Below are 20544 nucleotides of genomic sequence, written 5' to 3'. Positions count from 1 at the left end.
TATTTTAGGGGTGTATCAAATTGTCATCTGATTTCAGTGGCCTTCAAATTTGGTGAATGCTTTGGTATGCCTTTTTAATTGCTCTTTCCCTCAAAGAGGTATTGCAGAAACAAACCTATTGTACAGTGATGAGCCTCATTAAAACACACACACTAATTCCAGGGTCATAACAAAGTTTGGATAATTCATAGCAAATATCTCATGACTCAGCTAAAAGCTGAACATCTGTCTTGCTTCCTGAGTCTTGTGGTGGGAAAGTCATGTTTGACCATGTAACTAAATATCCTATAATGCATATTCACGAGGGGGCAAATCAGAATACTGAAATACTAACTCTGTTTTTTGCTGACTTCACTGCTTGTCCTTTTGATATCGGTAACAAACATTTTGGTAAATGTTTTGGATTAATTTCCTTGGCTTTTGTATTAGAGAGCTGTAATATAAACTCTAGTGCCTTCCCAAGTTTACAGCACTTGAATGCAGAATTTCAATATTTATATGTAACAATTAACTACAATAAATAGCAGAAGAAACAAGATTTAGGGACTGACCACTAGAGGAAGCTACATAATAGTCTGGTGTTGTGGATATATTTGGGTAATTCCATTTTACAGGTAGGTTATTGTAAAAGTCTATCTAGAATTCTATTTTTTTTCTAGTGACTACTGCAGTTCAGTGGTTGAAGCTTGCCTTTGCCACTTGGAACTGTTGTTTAAACCATCTTGTGTAAGTTAGGATTGAGTAATAAAGTCTTCCTCAATATTAAAGACAATAAAACTGACAACAGTCATCAGAAGTAAAAAACCAAACAAGCAACAAAAAAACCCACAACCCACCAAACTCGAAAAACCCTGGAATTTTATACTTCTCTTTTAAAGTTGTAAGCCTGCTGCAGCCAGTGCAGGACATAACCCCTGTTTCTCAGCTTTGAGGCAGATTTTTGTAGTCTGGAGGATATTCTCATGGGAACCAGCCACTGCAGAGAAGAGATTCTCTATTCCTCCACGAGAAAAGCTTATATGACATAATGTGTATGGATGCATGTGATGCTCCTAGATTCCCTAAAGATTACTGTAGAGAACAAAAGCCTTGGAGAATGCAATCTTTGAATAGTCGATAATTTATCCAGATTTTCATAAAGCCAACAAAAAAAGCTCCATGTAACAAAAAGCTTAACCTGCTGCGTAAGTTTAATTCTTTCTGCCTGTCAGAGAGATGTTAGGGAGCTAATGAAGTTTTTCTGACAAATAATTTTATAGAAGGGTTTGTCTGGCAGCCTAAGTGTGTAAATGGTATGGATTTTGCTCTGAGTTGTTGGCCAGCTTGTAACTGGAAACAGCTAAACATTTGCAGCATTCACTGTAAAATAAACATTTCTAGAATTTCAAACTTCTTGTTCTTTCACTGTAACTAGAGCAATGTTGATTTATACTATGTTACAACATTGTTGGGTCTTAGCTATTTTTTTCACAGAAGCCATGCTTTGGTCACTTTGTGCCGTTGCATAGGACAGTAATCTCAGAAAAAGTTGCATACTGACTAAAGTAAGTGACTTCCACGTGGTATGATTGCTAATATTTATGGGGCTGGTCTTAGATGTTGCTTGCCAGCATTCCTGTTTTATTTAGCATGTTTTTAGAATGTCCAATTACTGATCATTTTCACGTCTTAGGCTTTTAACTTTAAAACTGTGATCTGAACGTGTCTAGACAAACTGTATTCTCAGAAATTAAACTGCTAAATACAACACGTGTAAGGTAGCAACTTTGGTATCAACCTTTTTACTTCTGCTCTCTTTGCTTATTTTTATCCTGTAGCAAGAGGTGTAAGTGGTTTAAATGGACAGGATTTCAAACCAGAAATATCCGGGTAGTTGCCCTTTTGAGTCTCTGAATGCATGATCTCAGAGGCATCACTACCAGTCTAGTTCATGGTTAGATGATTTTCTAAAACTAATACTTACATGGCTGTGTGAAAATAAATTTTGGGAAAACATCCAGACTTTACTGAATACCATAAAAATGTCATGATATATGTAGTATGTATGGAAAGTATCTTTTTTTTCATTGTAGATGCTTCAAAAATTTCTAATTCTGATGTGTCTAAGCACTGAAAATGTCAGCTTGACAAACTGTTGTGAAGAACTATATCAGGGTATACAGACAGTATGAGAAAATAGTTCTGGGTTTAGCAGTTTTTTTATGCATCTTAATATCTTGAGGCTGAATGCTGAAAAGGTAATGTTGATTTCGCTGCTGGATTTTGTGGGGGTGCATAGTTTGGGGGTTGTTTTTGGTTTTGTTTTTTTGGGGGGAGGGGGATTTTTCTTTGTTGATACAGCCAGCTATTATGTTCTGTTACTTTCAAATCAATTTGAAAATGCGTTATGCGTACAGGTGTATTTATTGTTACAAAAACTTAGTACCAAGTGCTGGGTTCTTTTGGGGGTTTCTTACTAATACTGGGAATAGTCCCTGTTCCCAGAGGGGGGAAAACAGTAGTGAAGAAATTAAATGAAGCTTAGGCTGTCCTGGCTAATAGAGAGGCTTTAAAATGAGTTGCATCAGTTTTATTCAAATACATCAAAAGGCTGATAATTTACAAATGTTTTAACGTTGCTTTTTTTTTATATTTTGTGGCAAAGACTACTGTTCAGAAGACATCAGAAAAGTTATTTCAGCTGAAGAGCCTTGTCAGTGCTTTCAGTTAATGAACTATTAAGCAGCTATTTTTATAAATGTAATGATTCACTTGGAAAAGTGAATGTATACAAATAATTTTAAACCGAGTCTAGGTGCCACCAAGATCAATAGGGTACAGATCAAGCCTATAGAGAGAGTGAGTTTTTAATCACCTTTAGATCAAATATGTCAAATTTGCAATTAAGAGGCTGTTTTCTAGCTAATGACCATGAAATATGAACCTGACATCTGAGAGACAAGCCATGCTTTTTATGGCTTATGCATCAACACCATTAACAAAGAACTGCAATTATAAATCAGTCATTCTGGTGAAGTTAAACTAGTGTCTCCACCCACACTTACATTAGCCTTAGAGAGTTGAACTAAGCTTTCTTTGGAGTGAACTGGACACTTGCTTAAAAGTATATAGAAAAATAATAAATTTGAAAGCAATCACTCCTTTTTTTACTTGGTCTCATCTTCAGAAAACTGTATGTTTAATGTAATAATCTCCTGAAGATCTGGATGAGGATATGATAGGAAATAGACAATGTGTGTTCATGGACATAACTTGTGGGCTATCTGCTACTAATAATAACAAAAACAAAAAGTCCTTCACCCCTCCATTTTTTTTTTTTTTTTTTCTTTTCCTTTTTTTCCTCCTCCATCACAGAGTACCAGAATCATAGAATGTTTGGGTTGGAAGGGACCTTAAAGACCATCCAGTTCCAGCCCCCCAAGCCATGTGCAGGGCCCCCTTCCCCCAGCCCAGGGGGCTCCCAGCCCCGTCCAACCTGGCCTTGAACCCTTCCAGGGAGGGGGCACCCACAGCTGCTCTGGGCACCCTGGGCCAGCGCCTCACCCCCCGCACAGGGAAGGATTTCTTTCTTGCATCTAATCTAAATCTAACCTATTAGAGCTTAAAACCATTACTCCTTGGTCCTATTACTACATCCCCTTGTAAAAAGTCCCTCCCCACCTTTCCTGTGGACCTCCTTTAAGCACTGGGAGGCCACTGTAAGGTCTCCCCAGAGCCTTCTCTTCTCCAGGCTGAACCCCCCCAACTCTCTCAGCCCGGCCTCCCAGGGGAGCTGCTCCAGCCCCCTGAGCATCCTCGTGTCCCTCCTCTGGACCCACTCGAGTAGGTCCATGTCTTTCTGATGTTGGGGCCCCAGAGCTGGACCCAGCACTGCAGGGGGGTCTCCTGAGAGCAGAGCAGAGGGGGAGAATCCCCTCCCTGGCCCTGCTGCCCACGCTGCTCTTGATGCAGCCCAGGACACGGGTGGGTTCTGGGCAGTGAGCGCCCATTGCTGGCTCACAGTCAGTTTTCCACCCACCGACACCCCCAGGTCCCTTCTCCTTGGGGCTGCTCTCCACCCACCCCTCTCCCAGCCTGGATTTGTGCTTGGGATTGCCCCCACCCCCGGGCAGGACCTCGCCCTTGGCCTTGTTGAACTCCATGAGGTTCGCACAGCCCCCCCTCTCCAGCCTGTCCCGGCCCCTCTGGATGCCATCCCTGCCCTCCCGCCTGTCGGCCGCACCGCACAGCTCGGGCTCGTCGGCAAACTGGCTGAGGGAGCGCTCCGTCCCGCTGTCCGTGTCACCAAAAAAGTTAAACAGTGCGGGTCTAAGCACCGATCCCAGAGGCATGCCACTCGTCACCATTCTCCACTTGGACATCTAGCTGTTGACCACAACTCTTTGAGTGTGACTGAATGTGCACCAGTAATGAAAACCACATTTACTCAACTGACTGCATCAAGCTAAGGTTTTTTTTTATGCTTTCTCCACTCCCTATACTGTTCTTTGAATGGCTTGTCATTCAGTTGGAAGATTGGCAAATTACCTGTTCAAAAGCTACATTAAAAGACAAAGCAAAACATTTTACCAAAACTAAACATAACTTAGAAATAATTAGGAATAATAAATGTACTTGTATGTAATCATAGTTACACATAGTAACAGCGAACATAAATTTTAACTTTTCAGTAAAGTTGAAAAAGGAACATGGTACTAGCGAGTGGAACTACAAATGTATACTTGATCACTAACACTCCAAGCTTCTTCAGGGATCATAGCAAATTTAAGCAGTATTTCTGCTCCTTGATCTTCATCCCTTCCAATTTTATTTTTACCTTGAAAATCAAGGGAGGCTTGTTTGCAGTTCAGTTATTAAAAACACTGGTCCTTCGACAGAGCCAACGCTTGCAGAGCAGAACCTGGCTGTGATTACCAGAGACCATAAGGTGATGGTTTAAGGAAGGTCCCTGACAAAAGTAGGTTAAAGAGTTCTCACCTTGGCCCTTCATTCCTGTGCTGCAGTTCACCAGTGACAACAGTGAGTTGTCAACTCGAGTTAGGAACTGATGGTGTATATATCCTTGTCTCGTGAGCTCTCCTGAGGTCTTTGAAACCTCTCCGGCTCCACCAACCCGTCTGTCTGATGAATCTTTCACTGCCTTCTTCAGAAGTCTTTTGCACACATGGTAATTTGTTGTGCATCTGAAGACAGAATTGTCTGCCTTGTGGTAATTGCCCTGAAGAGCAACCAGACATCCTCTGACCAACTAGGAGCACATCAGGTGACAGATTTTTCAAAGGACATCTTCCTGAACTCTGCAATGGGGTGAACAGTGTAGAAAATGGATTTGGAAAGAACTGAATGAGAGAGGAACAGGGGTAGGTAAATGGGTGGGCAGCTTCTGGCACTTGGAAAGAAAGGGGAATATAACAGCTGTTAAGAATAGTGAGCAAAGGACCACCAGGACAGACTGGTGCAGCTTAAGATGCATCTGCACATACATTCCTAAGGCACAAAGCTTAAAGTGAAATGTGGGGCTTCTGATTGAAGCTGGGAAGCTGAAGTTCAGAAGAGTCATTTGGCATTCAGCAAAAGGCCCTATTTCTCTGCGTTTCAGATAATTTCTTTGTCTCCGTGTTTGGCCTAAAGTTTGGACTCCATTTAAGAAGTTACTCTGCAATGAAAAACTGTCCTAAATGTTTAGACACATGCATACTTGTGTTTTTATATCTCAGACACATACTAGCAAGATGACTCTTCTTGGAGAGCATCAATTTAGACCAACTTTCTTTAAAATTGAGTGGCATTTTAGCTGGTTAAGCAAAAAAGGAAAAAAAAAAAGAACAAATTTTAAAGTAGCTTATCTTTTGTCAGTGGGGTTTTACTTTGAAATTCAAAAGAGACAGTTGAAAGATCAAATCTTTAGCTAACATATGTAACACCCTGCTTAAACAAACTGACTATTCTGTCAAGTTTTCTTGAAATTAAATGAGAACACTCATGAGGCTTATTTTTGTTCTTTCTGTTTGTTTTATTTCTTATTTGTTTATATTAGAATGGTAGAAAAAAAATATATAGGGTGAGAGGTAGATGGGTGAAATATGTGGGAATAATTTTATTGTCTGAGCCAGTAAATCTGTATGGCAAAGGCTGTTGAGCTGCTTAGAAATGGTAGATACTTGATAAAATTTGTGATGTGGAAAACGGTTAATTGTGACTACATTTATGATACTCCTTGATTCAGAAATGAATTGGTAGCAATCCATTTGGCCATGTTTTAAAGCCCTGAAGAGAGCATGAAATGGAAGTAAACTATAGATCACTCAGCTACAAACAAAAAGGCTTTTGTGGAGTGATTATTTTGTTCCTCTCTCCCAGTGTTAGACCTGCGAGGTTAGTTGCGTATGGTGCCATTCATTCAGACTGTTTCAATAAAGTTATGGTGACATTCAAAGGAATTTAAAAAAAATATATTGGTTTATATCTTTTCCTGACTTTCACATGCAAAACGAGGTCAGGAAAGGTATTGTGGATGTTTAATTTGTTGTCTTCAGTGCTAAGTTGCAGGACTGTCAAGTGTAGTCTTCCCTGGCTTTGTTTAAAAAATGTGTTGCCAATCTCCTAAGTTAAGAACTTTCCCATATGTGGTGGGATGGTAAATGACGTTTTTATTATGGGTTTATCTCCATCAGGACCATATATTATCAGTGTATATTCTTGATATAGATACCTTGTTCTATGCTGTTTAACTGCAGACGTTTTGCAGGGTAGGTTGTATGAGTGCAAGACTAATCTGGGCACTGATGGTGTATTTGAGAATATTTCCAATGGTTTTTCTCCCCTCCTCGCTTTAACATCTTATGATCTAGTTTCACTGAAAAAAGCAGGATATCTGAAAAAAATCTGGAACAGAGAAACAATTTGGAAATACCTAGAAAAACACAGAGATTTTGTCTTTGCCACTGTAAGAGACCTTTGTAGATTGGGAAAATTTTGTCTTTGGTGTTTTGACTCAGTTTTGCATAATACTGTGGTAAGGAAAGTAGGGAAATACAGTCCTGATAAAACTGCAGTAGTGTGAATCTCAGACCTGCTTTATAATTGTACTCAAGGTGTACTCATTAGTAATTCAGTATCAGAAAGGGCCGTAGAATTGATGAAGCTCTATAATAGGGTCTGTTGTGTCTGTGCATCTGCTCAGTATTTCTGTTAATGAGTTTGATAATAGAAGGTATGCTTTTGTTACATTTGCAGATGATGAAACTAGGAGAGACTGGGTGGAAAAAGGACAAGGTGAGATTTCAAAATGAGCATGACAAATTGCAGAGATAGTCTAAAAAACACTGAATAAAATTCACTAGCAGCAAGTGCAAGGACGTATACGCATTCAAGGATATTGTGTTACACAAATGATCTGGATCGGTTGGTTAAGGAGGGGGGGCTTGAAAAAGATGTCAGGGTTATAATAGCTTATAGGTTGAATAGAAGACGTTCTTGTGAAAAGCAAAATTGCCATAGTAAGATACAGAAACAGAAGCGTAGCTATCGTTGAGATGTATGAAATAATCTTTCTACTCAAGTTGGCATTAGTGAGGCTTCAACTGTAACACTGTCAGTGTTGGATAACCTACTTGAGATGTATATAACTAACTAGGGAGAATTCAGAGTCAAGCAAAAAGACCAGACATTCCGGGAGAAACCACCAACCACACTCCAGAAGAAAAAATTTTACAAAAATAGGGCTCAAAAGAAGATTGTTCCTGGTGGGTTTCACATATCTGCATCTCCTTCAAAAAAGGGAAGGAATAACCTGTTGCTCAGGTTCATGGAGAACTCGGCAATAATTAATAGCCTTAAATTGAAGAGGGGAAAAAAGTTAGATGAAAAACTATTCTAATGGTAGCAATAATTGAAACACAGAACTAGATTACCTAGGTAGGTTGTAAAAGCTCTAACATTGGAAACCATAAGAACAGGCTAGAAAGGGCATAGGTAAGATTGGACATGCACTGCGTCACGGGTGCGATGTCTTCCAGACTCTTGTCTGCAACTTCTGTGACATGTGAGGCATGCAACAGAGTCACATCCTGAACTGAACAAAAACCATACTGCCTGGGATGGGCCTCCTTGCAAAATGCAGTTCAGTAGCACAGAGGTTTGCGAGTTCCTTTAGCTGTGCTCTGGGTGTATAGAGTTTACTAGTAAATGAAGTGGGGAGGGAGGAGTTATCCACTGAAAGCAAAACAAAGTGGTGTTAGGGAGCTCTGAATCAGAAAGTCAGTGTGCGTTTTGCTTTTGTAAGCACATTGCTTCCCTCTGGTCTCTGGATAAGAATAGACACATTTTAGTTATGCAACTAAGATACTTGAGAGGTAAATGGTCTTTTTCTGTGGGTACGTGAATATAGTAAACGTAAGTGCAAGAGCATGTATTTTGCAGAGAGGAGTCTTTTGGTAGCAATTCTGACAAATTCTGTTGGACATTTTTCTAATAGACACTGTGTACATTCTGATGAAATTTGACAGTGTGACCTTTTCGTATGGGACAGAGGGAGCTTTTGCTGATGAGACTTGACACTTTTTTCACACACGCTAACAAAGATCGCAGACCCTTTAAAAGCATATTCCCAGAGAAGTGTATCAGCTTATTAGTAGCTCTACTATGTACTGCTGTGTCTCACCATATAGACAAGACTGGCACTATGTTATGCATTTTCTCAGGTTTATTTTCAAGCATATATATATATATGTGTGTGCATATATATATGTACATATATACACACACAGAGCTGTTGCAGCAGAAATGCTAATTTAATTCATTCATATATCAAACTTCCTGAGTACTTTTCTATCACAAATGGCTTATGTTCTATGATTTTCAAATTAGTTGTAGATTAGTAGGTAGGATTCATAATTGTCAATGCTTTTTTTTGTAGTTCTGAAACTTTATTCAGAGCCTAAATGTAAAAAGAGATACTCCTTTTTATTATTTAGCAATATGTCAGTATAAATAGTTTTATTGAATTTTTGATGTCATTTAAATAAAAAATCGTATTTATGCATTGACTTGAATTTAGTCATGAATTCTGAATCATTGCGGCCTGTTGATTAATGTCATGGGGATAATTTTATGTGAGATGCTGGAGTACAAGGGAAGAATGGTGTGTTATTTTGGATTCAAAGGAGTTGACAGAATTCTGATGTGCTACCACTCTTCTACCCAAGAGCTCTTTATTCTGCTTATAAGAGGAAACACCTCTTTGGGAAGCATGGGGGAAGATAAAGATTACTTATAGAGTGGAGGTATCTGCCTAATACTTGGTTACAAAACATTCTTTTAAAGCTGTTCTTGATGTGTTGTGAGTTACCCTGTTGACAGTGATGTAGACTACTTCATCTCAAGGATACTCAAAAGTTTTTAAAAGACTTTAAAGGAGCCACTTGATCTCATCATTGCCACGAACAGTTTCCAATGGCAAGCTACAGTCTCTTGTTTGGAGTCTCTGGTGTCAGTTTGTGGATGGACATGTCCGTAGGAGTTACCAGGCAATTACCTTTTGTACTCTTTGTGGATAACAGGTGTATAATTTCTGTGTTCACCTTTACGCTGGCCTTTAGAGACAGGCTCTTTATTTGCATGAGGTGTTTTCATTAACAGGAAAGATTTTGGAAACTACATCACAGGATATTGTAATGATGCTTCTCGGAGAGAGGTGGAGAAACACGAATCTGTCACAGTGTGATAATAGCTAGGTAAACCATGTTTCTGAAAAGTGACGGCAGCCTGTGAGCAGGAGAATGGATAACTTTCAAAAGGCAATCAATAATCAGTCACTGGAGATTCAAGCTCACGTATGCTCCTTACAGTAGATGCCATTTTTCATATTTAAATTCAGTCTAAGTAGATGCAAAATTATTACTGGAATTCAAATCCACCTAATGCAATTAATTTACCCTAACCAGTTTCATGAGAGAGATTAGGAATCTTTGGGCTAATAATCCTCACTAGCCCCTGAGAAGAGTTGCAGCTGTTTTCTGCATTTCATGCAGAAGAATTGTGAATCACACTGTAAAATTACTCCCTCACCCACATGCTGAAGACTGCTGTTGTATTTTGCATGTATCTGATAGCAATCCCACAGGTTAGTGGGTGACCATTTCCTTGAAAAGGTGCTGGTTCCATCTGCAGTCATGTGCCTTTTAAGTGAGGAAATCCCTACAATTTGCTTGTGGCATTACTTGTGGTAGGTCAAAACCTGCAAGTTTTTGTTACTCTGTAGAGATAGAGGTTCCTGGGCCTGAAAATTTTGTTTGCACATAAAAATATTGCTTGCAATAATCCTTAAAGTTATCCTCAAAATGCCAGAGTAGAAGCTATGAAAGGAGAAAGCTACAGCTCTTTCTTCATTTCCAAGGCTGTAGGTAGTTGTGAACTGGTTCTGGCTGTTGAGATTTTTTTTTTTTTTATTATAGCTATTGGAGCTGGAATATGTTACATTTACAGTCTGATTTTGAATACAATTCAGTGACTGCTTCCTTAGTATTCCTTTAATGATTATGTGCAGGACTTCATAAAGCTTTTAGAAAGAACCTGAAAGTAAGTTTGGAAAATGTTTGTGAGGAGATGGTGGCGGTTGTTGCTATCGCAGTTGTTTTTCACCTGTGGAAGTGTCCAAAGTCTGATAGAAAGACTAACTTAATCTCCCAGAGTATATATATCTTGTGTTGATGAGGCAGGTAGTGGTATTCCCCTCCTGTGGAAATTTTTGAGGCTTCAGCAGTTTTTGGCCATTCCATTTTGGAATGCAAATAGGACCTTTAATTCCTACCATCCCCCTTTCCAGGGAAAAAGTAAGCAAATCCAGGGCAAGGAGGAAAGAATACAGGAAAGAGGTGGCTGCAGTTCTGCAGTATGCTGAGAGTGACTGTAGGGCTTCCTGAGCCAGATCAGAAATAATGTGGCCTTACCGTGCTAAGATTTGAGCCAATGTATATTGTCAGTTCGGATTTGTTCAGAAACATTGCTCTGTTCATGGTTTATGCTGCTGGCCTTCACTCCTGACCAGGTGCTGTTCATTTGCTTTAGAAGGCTCCTTGGTGGACCTCCTCCAGCTACCTGCATGCCCTTTGGTCAGCTCTGTCTCCTGGTCTGCTCCTGAATCCCTGCAGGTTGCCAGTAGAATGTCACTCATCTGCATTGAAAAGCGTGTCTCCAACCCTCACTCACTTTCTTCTTTTTAAGACGTTCACTGATGCTGGACCTTTCTTTCCCTACCTTTGCTTTCCTTTAAGGGGATACAGGGGATTGTCTCTGTGGTAAGGACAATCACAGAGACTTAAGAGAATGGTTCAGTTTGCAGAATCTGGGCTTTCTGAGTTCCCTGCCGTTCTCCAGAGATATCTGGGGTTGAGGAAAGAAGAGACTTCCATGAGGACTGGTCAAAACGAAGTCTTTCACTGTTTAGGGCATATTTCCAGATGTATTTTAACAGACTTGCATTGCAAGCCATGCTGCTCCTGGGCCTTGCGTTGCTGTACACACAGTGGTTGCTTTTGTTCAGTTTAGGAAAAAAAATGCAAGCTTCCGTTTTCCTGCTTAGAAAATGCCAAGTGTGCCTGAAATTAGTCAGCGGAGGATACAGGTGTGTGCCTCAGCCAAGTGAGTGACTTGTATCCTGTAGGCATGGGAGCAGGAAAGTCTATTGGTGTGTTGTCACACAAATTGGTGAAGTAAATATGGAATGTCCAGAACAAATGGATTATTCTGTTGCTTCCAGACGGCGACTGTAGATATTGTCAGCCTATGTGCAGATGTATAGATATAAACTGGAGCGTAACTAGAGCCTCACAGTGGTAATGAGAACATCTGGAACCACCTGGAACATATGTTGCTTCCTGTATTGCTCACATCTTCTGCACATTTGGCCCTTTCATTGTCCAGCACAGCTTTTGTACTGGAGCACTATTTAGTAGCTGCCAAAAATCAAGTTCTGATAGAGCAGCTCTGGTCAACAGGAGGATCAGCAGGACTCCAGCTGAGCTTGGGACCCAATGGTTGTGGTGGTTTTGGTAATTAGCCAGTTGCCTTCACTTCTGTCTCTGAGTTTCTCCTTTTTACAGTTGGCAGAGTTTGTGTCCTGATTCTTCTTTGGAGTATAAATTTTTAAGTTCCCATGCTATTGTCTTCTTTAGATCTTAAACTTTCAGTGCAGTCTAAAAACCAGGAGGCCGATGGCTGTGTGATCCCGTGGAGCAATCAGAAGTAGCATGACTTTGTGTTACATCAGTACAGGAAGTAGGTGTGTCTGGGGATGTCTCTTTTACTACTCCTCCTCTCCCTCACCCTCATGCATGTACACATACAGGTGATGCAACCAATGAAAGTCCCAACAAGCAACTATAAAAGGTTTCCAGAAAGCAGTCAAGGTTGCAGATTCCTTCATTTCTGCCAGTTCTTGTGATGGAGTCAGGGGCTTCAGGAAGATGCTGGTGTTGATAGAGATGTAGCTGGTGTCTTCAGGTGATGCAGGTCAGTAATTACCAATACCCCTGTCTCCTTCTTCTTACAGGCACGTGTGCTCGGTTTCTGTGGTGGGATTTTGGTAGCGGGGGAGAGGGGCTACAACAGTGTGCCCTTGTGAGAGGCTTCCCGAAAGCTCCCCCGGCTCCAAGTTGGACCCACCTCTGGCCAGGGCCGAGCCGATTAGCGACAATGGTTGCACCTCTGTGAGAATGCATTTAAGAAGGGGAACCTGAGAGGGGGTTGGGGGCTTGTGAGGAGGAGTTATGAGAAGGACACCTATGCAAACACCCCGGTCAGTGGAAGGAAGGACGGGGGGGGAGGTGCACTGGAGCAGAGACCCCTGTATCCTGTTGTGAGACAGCAGGGCCACCCCTGCCCTGCTACCCATGGATGTCCACAGTGGAGCTGAGGCTGACCTGAAGCCTGTGGAGGAGCCCGCACCAGGCCTGGTGGTTGCAGTTAAAGGAAGCCAGGACTCTGAGGGCAGAAGCAGCCCCCGCCGCTGTAGTTCGGCGCTGGGAGGACTGCAACACGCGGGGGTGAGCCACGCCGGAGCAGCACGGGAACGGCTGCATCCCCTGAGGAGGACTCACTGCGGAGAAGGTTCGTGGAGGACTGTCTCCAGCGAGAGGGGAGCCACGTGGAGCAGGGGAGGGATGTGCGGCGATCACCCCACCTCCCGAGAAGGAAGCAACAGCGAGCTGACTGTAACCCCCATCCCCTGCCCTCTGTGTCCCTGGGGGAGGAGGTAGAGAGATTGGGAGCAGAGCTGAGCCTGGGAAGAAGGGAGGGGTGGCAGGAGGTGTTTTTGGATGTGGTGGTGCTTCTGACTGTCCCACCTCATCTGTTTAGTGTTGTCTTCGTTAGAGGTTGAAATAAAGTCATGTTCTTTTTTCTTTTCCCCTAAGGAGTCTGTCTTTTGCCCATGACTTTAATGGGTGGGCCACCCCTCCCTGTTTTTATCTGGATTCCTGAGCCTTTTTCCTTCACTTTCTCCTTCCCATTCCTGAGAGGGGAAGGGGTAAGTGAACTGACATGTGGTGCCCAGTTGCCCTCTGGGCTCAAACCACGGCAGCGTGGTGTTGGATACAGCAGACAGACAAGATCCTGCAGTGGAATCATAGGCAAGAGTTGAGCCTGATCCCAGGGGACTTAAATCTTGACTTCAAATAGGTAGATGCTCAGCCTGTAGCATGGGGCAACAGCTGAAGTGATGACACAGTAGTTTCTGGAGATGAGTGAAGTGTGTTTCCCTCACCCCAAATTAAAGAAGTGTGAGGGCAAAATTTAAGTGAAGGAAATTGTGGCTAAGCAGACTGTGGTGCCATCCTGCAGCAGTGGCAGTGATAGCCTCACTTGATGACAAAAGACAGGGCAAGCTTTCTTGTTTGCATGAACTTGCTCAGGCTGGACATGAGGAACAAGCAGATGTCTTGCAACTTGCCCAGCTAGCTGGCATTGCTGTTGATGCAATATACCTGATGGTCTAAGAGCTTTCAACATCGCAGAATAAATCCATACCTACATCCCTATGGTGCTATCCTGTATATGGGCGTGTGGGCCAGCCAGGGTAAATGGGAAACTACAAGCAGCAAAAGCTTGCCCCAGCCTCTTGCGAATGCATTTCCTGGAGATGTCATGTGCCTGAGGCTTTACAAGTGGCTCTTGTTTCGCCAACTCTGAGTCCAGCAGCAGCAGAGTAATGTGGGAGCTGTGTGTTTCCAGACTCTGAAGAACTGAGGCAGCCTCTTCTTTGATATTCAGCCAGGTTGTTTGAATGTCACCTTCCCCATCCCAAAGTTCTGCCTCCACTTGTGATCCTTTCACACTTCTACCATGACACTTTGCTGCCAGCCTGATCAGTCCTAGGTAGTACATGGAAAGAATGACAAGGTTAAAATATTTAATTTTATTTGTATAACTTTTACTCTCAGAAGTTTCTTTTGCTTCTTTTTTTTTTTTTTTTTTGTTATTTCTCTACTATTTAAGTCGTTGAGGATGCTGTCCACTGTGGGATTTCCCCATTATAGTTTCCTGTTCTTCCTATCATGATTTCATTTCTAACCACAACTCAATTATAGGCAGCCACCACCATTCTAACCACCCTGTTGCCCTGTATCTGTATCAGCCTTTTCTTTGACAGAGGTAAGAAGACATATTTTAAAAACACAGGATCACATATGTATATTTTAACATGCACAAGCAATGTTTGAAGGATGACAATGCACCATGCTGCCACTATTGTTGTTTGGTTTGTTGTTTTTTCTTTTGGTTTGGTCTGGTTTTTTAATATACTGTACCATGTGGTCACTGGGCTTTAAGCACAGGGCTGTGTGCTGAAAGCTGCAGGAACTTTGAGCTGTGTGATGCAGAAGTGCAGGGCTCAGCTGGTTAGCTGCTTCCAGCAAAGCAGAGCTTTCTGCTGAGACCTGGCAGGTGCTGTGGACTAGGCTGACTCACCCGCTGTCAGGGTGCTGTCACCTTGCAGCACTGGATCCATGAAGCTTAATGCTATCCTACTTTTCCCCCTGTCCTGGGTTTGAGTGAGTGGTGGGGTTTTTTGATGGCAGGGGAGGGGGCTATAGAGGTGGCCCCCTGTGAGAAGCTTCTCGAAGCTCCCCCAGCTCCACCTCTGCACCAAAACTGAGCCCATCAGCTGCGCCTCTGCGATAACGTATTTAAGAAGGGACGTGGTGACGGGCAGTCGGACTGGTGAGGAGGAGTTGCTGCAGCTGCATGAACACCAAGGTCAGTGGAGGAACGGAGGAAGAAAGGAGGGGGGAGGTGTGCCGGAGCAGAGACCCCCCTGTATCCTGTGGTGAGACGGCAGGGCGGCCCCCCCTGCCACCCATGAAGATCTACGGTGGAGCAGACATTGATGTATGGCCTGTGGTTTTTTGCCTGGCTGGTCAAGGTGCTGTGCCTGAAGAAGGCCGGGGTCTTGTGGGAAAAGGCAGCCCCGCTGTTGTAGCTTGGCACTGGGAGGATTGCAGCATGCGGGGGTGTCCCACGCCGGAGCAGCTTGGGAAGGGCTGCAGCCGTGGGAGGGACACATGTTGGAGAAAGTTTGTGGAGGACTGTCTCCTGTGAGAGGGGGACCGCGATGGAGCAGGGGGAAGAAGTTCCAGAACCTTCCCCCCCCCCCCCCGAAGATGGAAAAAGCAGCAGCCCTGACTGCACCCCCCATTCCCTGCCCCTGCGCCACTGGGGGAGGAGGTAGAGATATCGGGAGCAGAGCTGAGCCCGGGAAGAAGGGAGGGGTGGGGGGAAGGTGTTCTCAAGATGTGGCAATGCTTCTCACTGTCCTACTCTGTTAAGTGTTGTTAGTGTCTGTAATAAATGTATGTTCTTATTTTCTTCCCCTAACGAGTCTGCCTTTTGCTCGTGCCCATAAAGGGTGATTTTTCCCCATCCCAGCCCTAACTCGAACCCCAAGCCTGGCTCTCTGTCCCTTCTCATTGCCAGAAGAGAAGGAAGAGAGTGTGGCTGCGTGGTGGTTGGCTGCCAACCAGGCTCAAACCACGACACCCCCTTTGTTTCAAACTTCATTACTTGGAGTCAGATACAGCTTTCCAGTTTTACTCTAGAGTTTCAGAAAAACGCTGAGGGACGTATCACAGCTAACACGTTTAAAATCTTGACCAGTGAAAGCCCTTACTCTGCGGACTTGCTTTAAGTAGCGTTAGGTAAAGTACTGTTCAGAGTGCCACTGGCTGCCAGTGTGTTGTCAGTGCTGCCAGTCATGGAACTGAACAAGGGGTGGCAACAAGCAGTCAGCAAAGGAAATAAGGAATATCTCTCTCAAGCTAGCAGTAACCTGCATTTCTGGTGCATACAAGCAAGAAAAAATGCCATCTTCTCACCCACTCCCTTTTTCTTCCCCCTCTTTCTTTTTTGTTTTCCTTCATGCTGTGCCCAAACTTTCTAATTGTAGGCCATTTTTAGAAGCTACACCGGTTTTGAAATGGTATTTTACTCTGGTTTAAACATTTTTCACATCAGTTACTGAAGTATTAAGGGCAGAATAATGAGTGCTTACCTTCCTGTCTGCTAACAGATGATTTTTCAACACAATTGAATTTTGCCTGAAGTATAAACTTTATAACAATGGATACCTGAGCATTTATTCACTTTCCAGTACCCCTGGAGACAAACTTCATGCTGACCATTCAAATGAGTATTACCATGCAAGTGCTAACGAGACTAACTGGGAATAACTAAGTTATGTGTAGGCGTGAGAACCATAACGATTCTGATAAATTCCCACGTTACAAACCAACCTGCTTGATTTGATTCAGTACTTATTTTAATGGCAGCAAAGTGATCTAAGAGGAATTTTTTTTGATACTGTTTTGCCTCATGGAAACTATAGAGAAGCTATTTGTAGTAATGGTAATTTGCTATTATGTATTTAGATCTGGAGTGGTGGTAGGGGAGGGAAGCCAGGTTTGATAACCAGGAACATTATTTTGCCTTTGTTGCACTGAAGGGGTTCTCAAAGCCCAGGAGACCTTCCAGAGCTATATGATAAACTTTTGGATTCATGTGATAGACTGCTACCCTTGTCATTTTCCTTATCTATAGAGAGTCGTGCATGCCTATGTGATGGATTATATACAGAGAGGATTATAAAATATTTTCCTTCTCTGCTGCCTCTGGTATCTTCAGGCCATGTATCTACTTCCAATCTTGGTGCATACAATTAAGCCCCTAGGCAAACCAAACTAGGATTTTTTTATTTTAAAATACACTTAGGGAACAGTTGTTCATGTGGTATCTTCTAGGTTCCTGTGCTCCTGTTTTTCTTTAACTTGGCTCTGTGCTTGCTGGAACCTTAAAAGCATAAAACAGAAGAAAGGCTTGGAAGCAGTAGAATAACTTCTTTACATTGTGTGGTTCCCTAAAAATGCCATCAGTAAAAATTTAATCTCTCTGCCTTGAAACTACGGTATGATTTTACTGTGATGTATGCTTTTTCTGTTGTTTTCTTCTCTATTTCAGGTCAAACAAACAAAGTAGCCAAGGAGGCAGCCAATAGATGGACTGGTATGTATGCATTTATATTGCTTAACACAGGTTCAGACTAGAGCAATTTCAGTAAAAGACCTACTCATTGTTAAGAGTTGTAAATTTGCTTAGGACATGATGTAGGATAGCTCTCACTTATAAAAGCATGCAGAAATATATTTTACTTATAATTATCATGGTTCAGAAAAAAGAATATATTTTCTCAGTTTAAGTACTGAATGTACTTCACATCACATAACAGATTTGTTCTTCTGGTGCTGTCTTGCACACTGTGTTTAAACCTGCAGCTCATTTTTTTGGTTGAGGTAAAATCTCTTCAGATCAGGAAAACATTAATAAAAAGAGACTGGAGATGGTGGTGTCCACGTATTCAGAAAGTTTAATTCTTCTTTTCTGAATTTTCTTCTGTTTCTAAACAGTAGAATGCTTTGTGGGGAACCTTATTGCCAGTACCATATGATGGATGCTAATATAAAGTAGTTAATCCTCAAACTAATTCATCAGCTTTGACATGCAGGCAAAATGCTGCACAGTTCTGAGGAAGGTTACTGTGATAACATTTGTATGGAAGTGTAACTCGATTTTCTGTTGTTTTGCTTTGTGCTTTGCTATATTGCTTTATATTTCCATTTTGCAGAGCAAGCAGTATGTATGTTCTTACTTCTTTTTAATTATTTAGAATATAATTTATAATTTTTTGTTTAGAATTCTACTACTGATGGACAGTTCGCTATCATTGGTTATGCCAAGTGCAGCAGGATGTAATTTGCATAGTCTTTTGACTTATTATTTTATACCTTCATTTGCACTGGTTTGTTTACTGTGTATGAGGAAATAAAGTTATATATTTGAAAATAACTTCTGGAAATACTGTTGTCATGGCCTTCTGCTCTTGATGACAGGCTGTTGTTCTCAAGGTCTTGAGAGAGGTAAAGTAACTATGCCTCAGTGTGTAGAAAGTACTTTACTATTTAACTAGACAGTTAGGCTATATACTGTAGCATATTTTTCTGTTGAAGAGACTGTTTTAAAACCAAATGTCTGATGGTTAAAGAAAACAAAATATTTCTAAGGTGTGCAGACACAAAGAACACTTCCTGTCTTAAGGAATGCAGCAATTCATGGGTGTTAGGAATGACGTAGTGAGTTTCAATTAATACTGCCATGAAAAGTTATGTCAAATTGAAGAGAATGTATGTGATAAAATAATAGTAATGTGATGCTAAATGCGAAGTACTTGACTAAAAGTTATTTGAATATCTTTTTTTTAACTTTCAAACAAAATGTACATTATCTGAACAAACATAAACAAGACTAGAAAGGACATTATAGCTGATTTGAATCTGATTTTCTCAGTTGCAAACAGTCACACAGTAGATATCTAGTTGAAAAAGGACCTATAAAATAGGTTTTATGAATATTTGCACTTACCTCATCACTCTGTAGCAGGCTTACACTGGGATTGTAGCTTTCAGTCTCTTCAGAGAAGAGGAGCTAGAAAAAATAAAGGTAACCTCCAAAAAAGAAGACAAATTTTACTTGGTGCCGAGTGAATGTATGTCATGAACAAAAGCCTCTCGTTTTCTGTTCTAAATCTACTTAATAATGATGATCTCCACTATGTACCTTTTTCATATACACAGAGATAATGCAAATGGAAGGATTTTGTTGTAGCCAAGACTATAATTCATGCTTTCCTAAATATTCAAAACTGAACGTTTTTCATTCTGTTTATAGATAACATCTTTTCAATAAAGTCCTGGGCCAAACGTAAATTTGGATTTGAAGAGAGCAGAATTGACAAAAGTTTTGGAATCCCAGAAGATTTGGATTACATTGATTAGTGTTTGGCAGTTGATGGCTGACACAGTTGTACATAATTTCCTAAATATTCTCAGTTGGTATTTAAATGTGTATCTAAATCCTCTCCAAACTACTGACCACCCTTTAATTTGCATTTTTTGTTAAAGTTAATAAAATGCTAAAATTATTTGTTGCATTTCTCTTTTTGCCTTGTACTCTCTGGACAGTAAATCTCTTGGTTTATTCTGTGAGACAGACTAAGAACAGACAGGGGTTATAGGAGATATGATCACAAAGTCCTGAGGCTTTTGCTTAAACTGGGAGTAACACTAAGACCTAGAAGCCCCAGGGGTTTATATTCAAATGTGTTGAAGACTTTTGAGCAGAAATAGCAGGGAGAATATGGAAGAGAATGAATGTTTTCCTCGTATCATCAATGAAATAGAAGAGAAACATAATCTATGAATGGAAAACAGTGAGACAGTGAGTAGACAGGCTGAGGTCTGATTCCAAGCTGTTCTTTATTGTGTTGCTAGAACTGCTTGTAAGTTTAGTGACTGAATTTTGGTTGTAATTTCAGGCTAAACCAGCAGCTAACAAAAATAATAACAGATTTCAGGATGTCTCATTTTTGTTTGGTGAAATTTCACAACCCCCTCGCTTTGTATCAGCTTCTGGTTTCTAGCTCTGATCCGTGCATGGCTACAGCAAGAGGTGGAGAGTACAAACTGGTCTCGTACCTCCCACAGCTCTGGCCTCCAAGACAGCATTTTTGCTCTGCACCTCTGCAGGACATAAGCTTTGCTTTTAGGAGGCAGGCAGGCCTGCTGCAAGGTAGATGTGTGTATCACTGGAAAGTGTCTGCCTGCCTTTTAGGTAATCTCTGTTGAAAGCATCGGTGAAAAAGTGACGTGTAGCTGGAGATACACTGTGAATTCTGTCTCCTGTGACCTTTACAATTAAAAAGTTTCCGAGCAGTTCAGTGCATGTTAAAATCCAAGGGTTTCAGGCTTGCCCCTGGCTACTGTCATCTCATGTCTATGAAGACAGCAAAGTTATTGGGAAGATACCAAGCGGAGGATTTTTTTTTCTCATAGAGGCAGTGTAGCAAGTTATCTGTTTGCTAAGGAAAATGTATGCGATGCCTGGCACATAGTAAAACGTCACTGTGCTTACAGTTGCAACGGAGACATTTCCTTGTATGTGTTT

General features: G+C 41.6%; 1 protein-coding gene across 1 annotated transcript in view; it reads left to right on the top strand.

Annotated features, from left to right (window-relative positions):
• MND1 (meiotic nuclear divisions 1) overlaps positions 1-19524 on the top strand; it is a 45509-nt gene extending 25985 nt beyond the window's left edge. Inside the window, 2 exon segments of the mRNA XM_042808433.1 lie at positions 17506-17550; positions 19270-19524. Coding sequence (XP_042664367.1) covers positions 17506-17550; positions 19270-19376 — 152 coding nt within the window. The 3' untranslated portion in view covers positions 19377-19524.
• Positions 19525-20544: the final 1020 nt, after the last annotated feature.

Source organism: Tyto alba, unplaced genomic scaffold, assembly GCF_018691265.1.
Source record: "Tyto alba isolate M040663 unplaced genomic scaffold, T.alba_DEE_v4.0 Super-Scaffold_6, whole genome shotgun sequence".
NCBI classification, from domain to species: Eukaryota; Metazoa; Chordata; class Aves; order Strigiformes; family Tytonidae; genus Tyto; species Tyto alba.
Note: the sequence above shows the minus strand (reverse complement) of the source record. Positions and strands in the feature narration are given on the sequence as shown.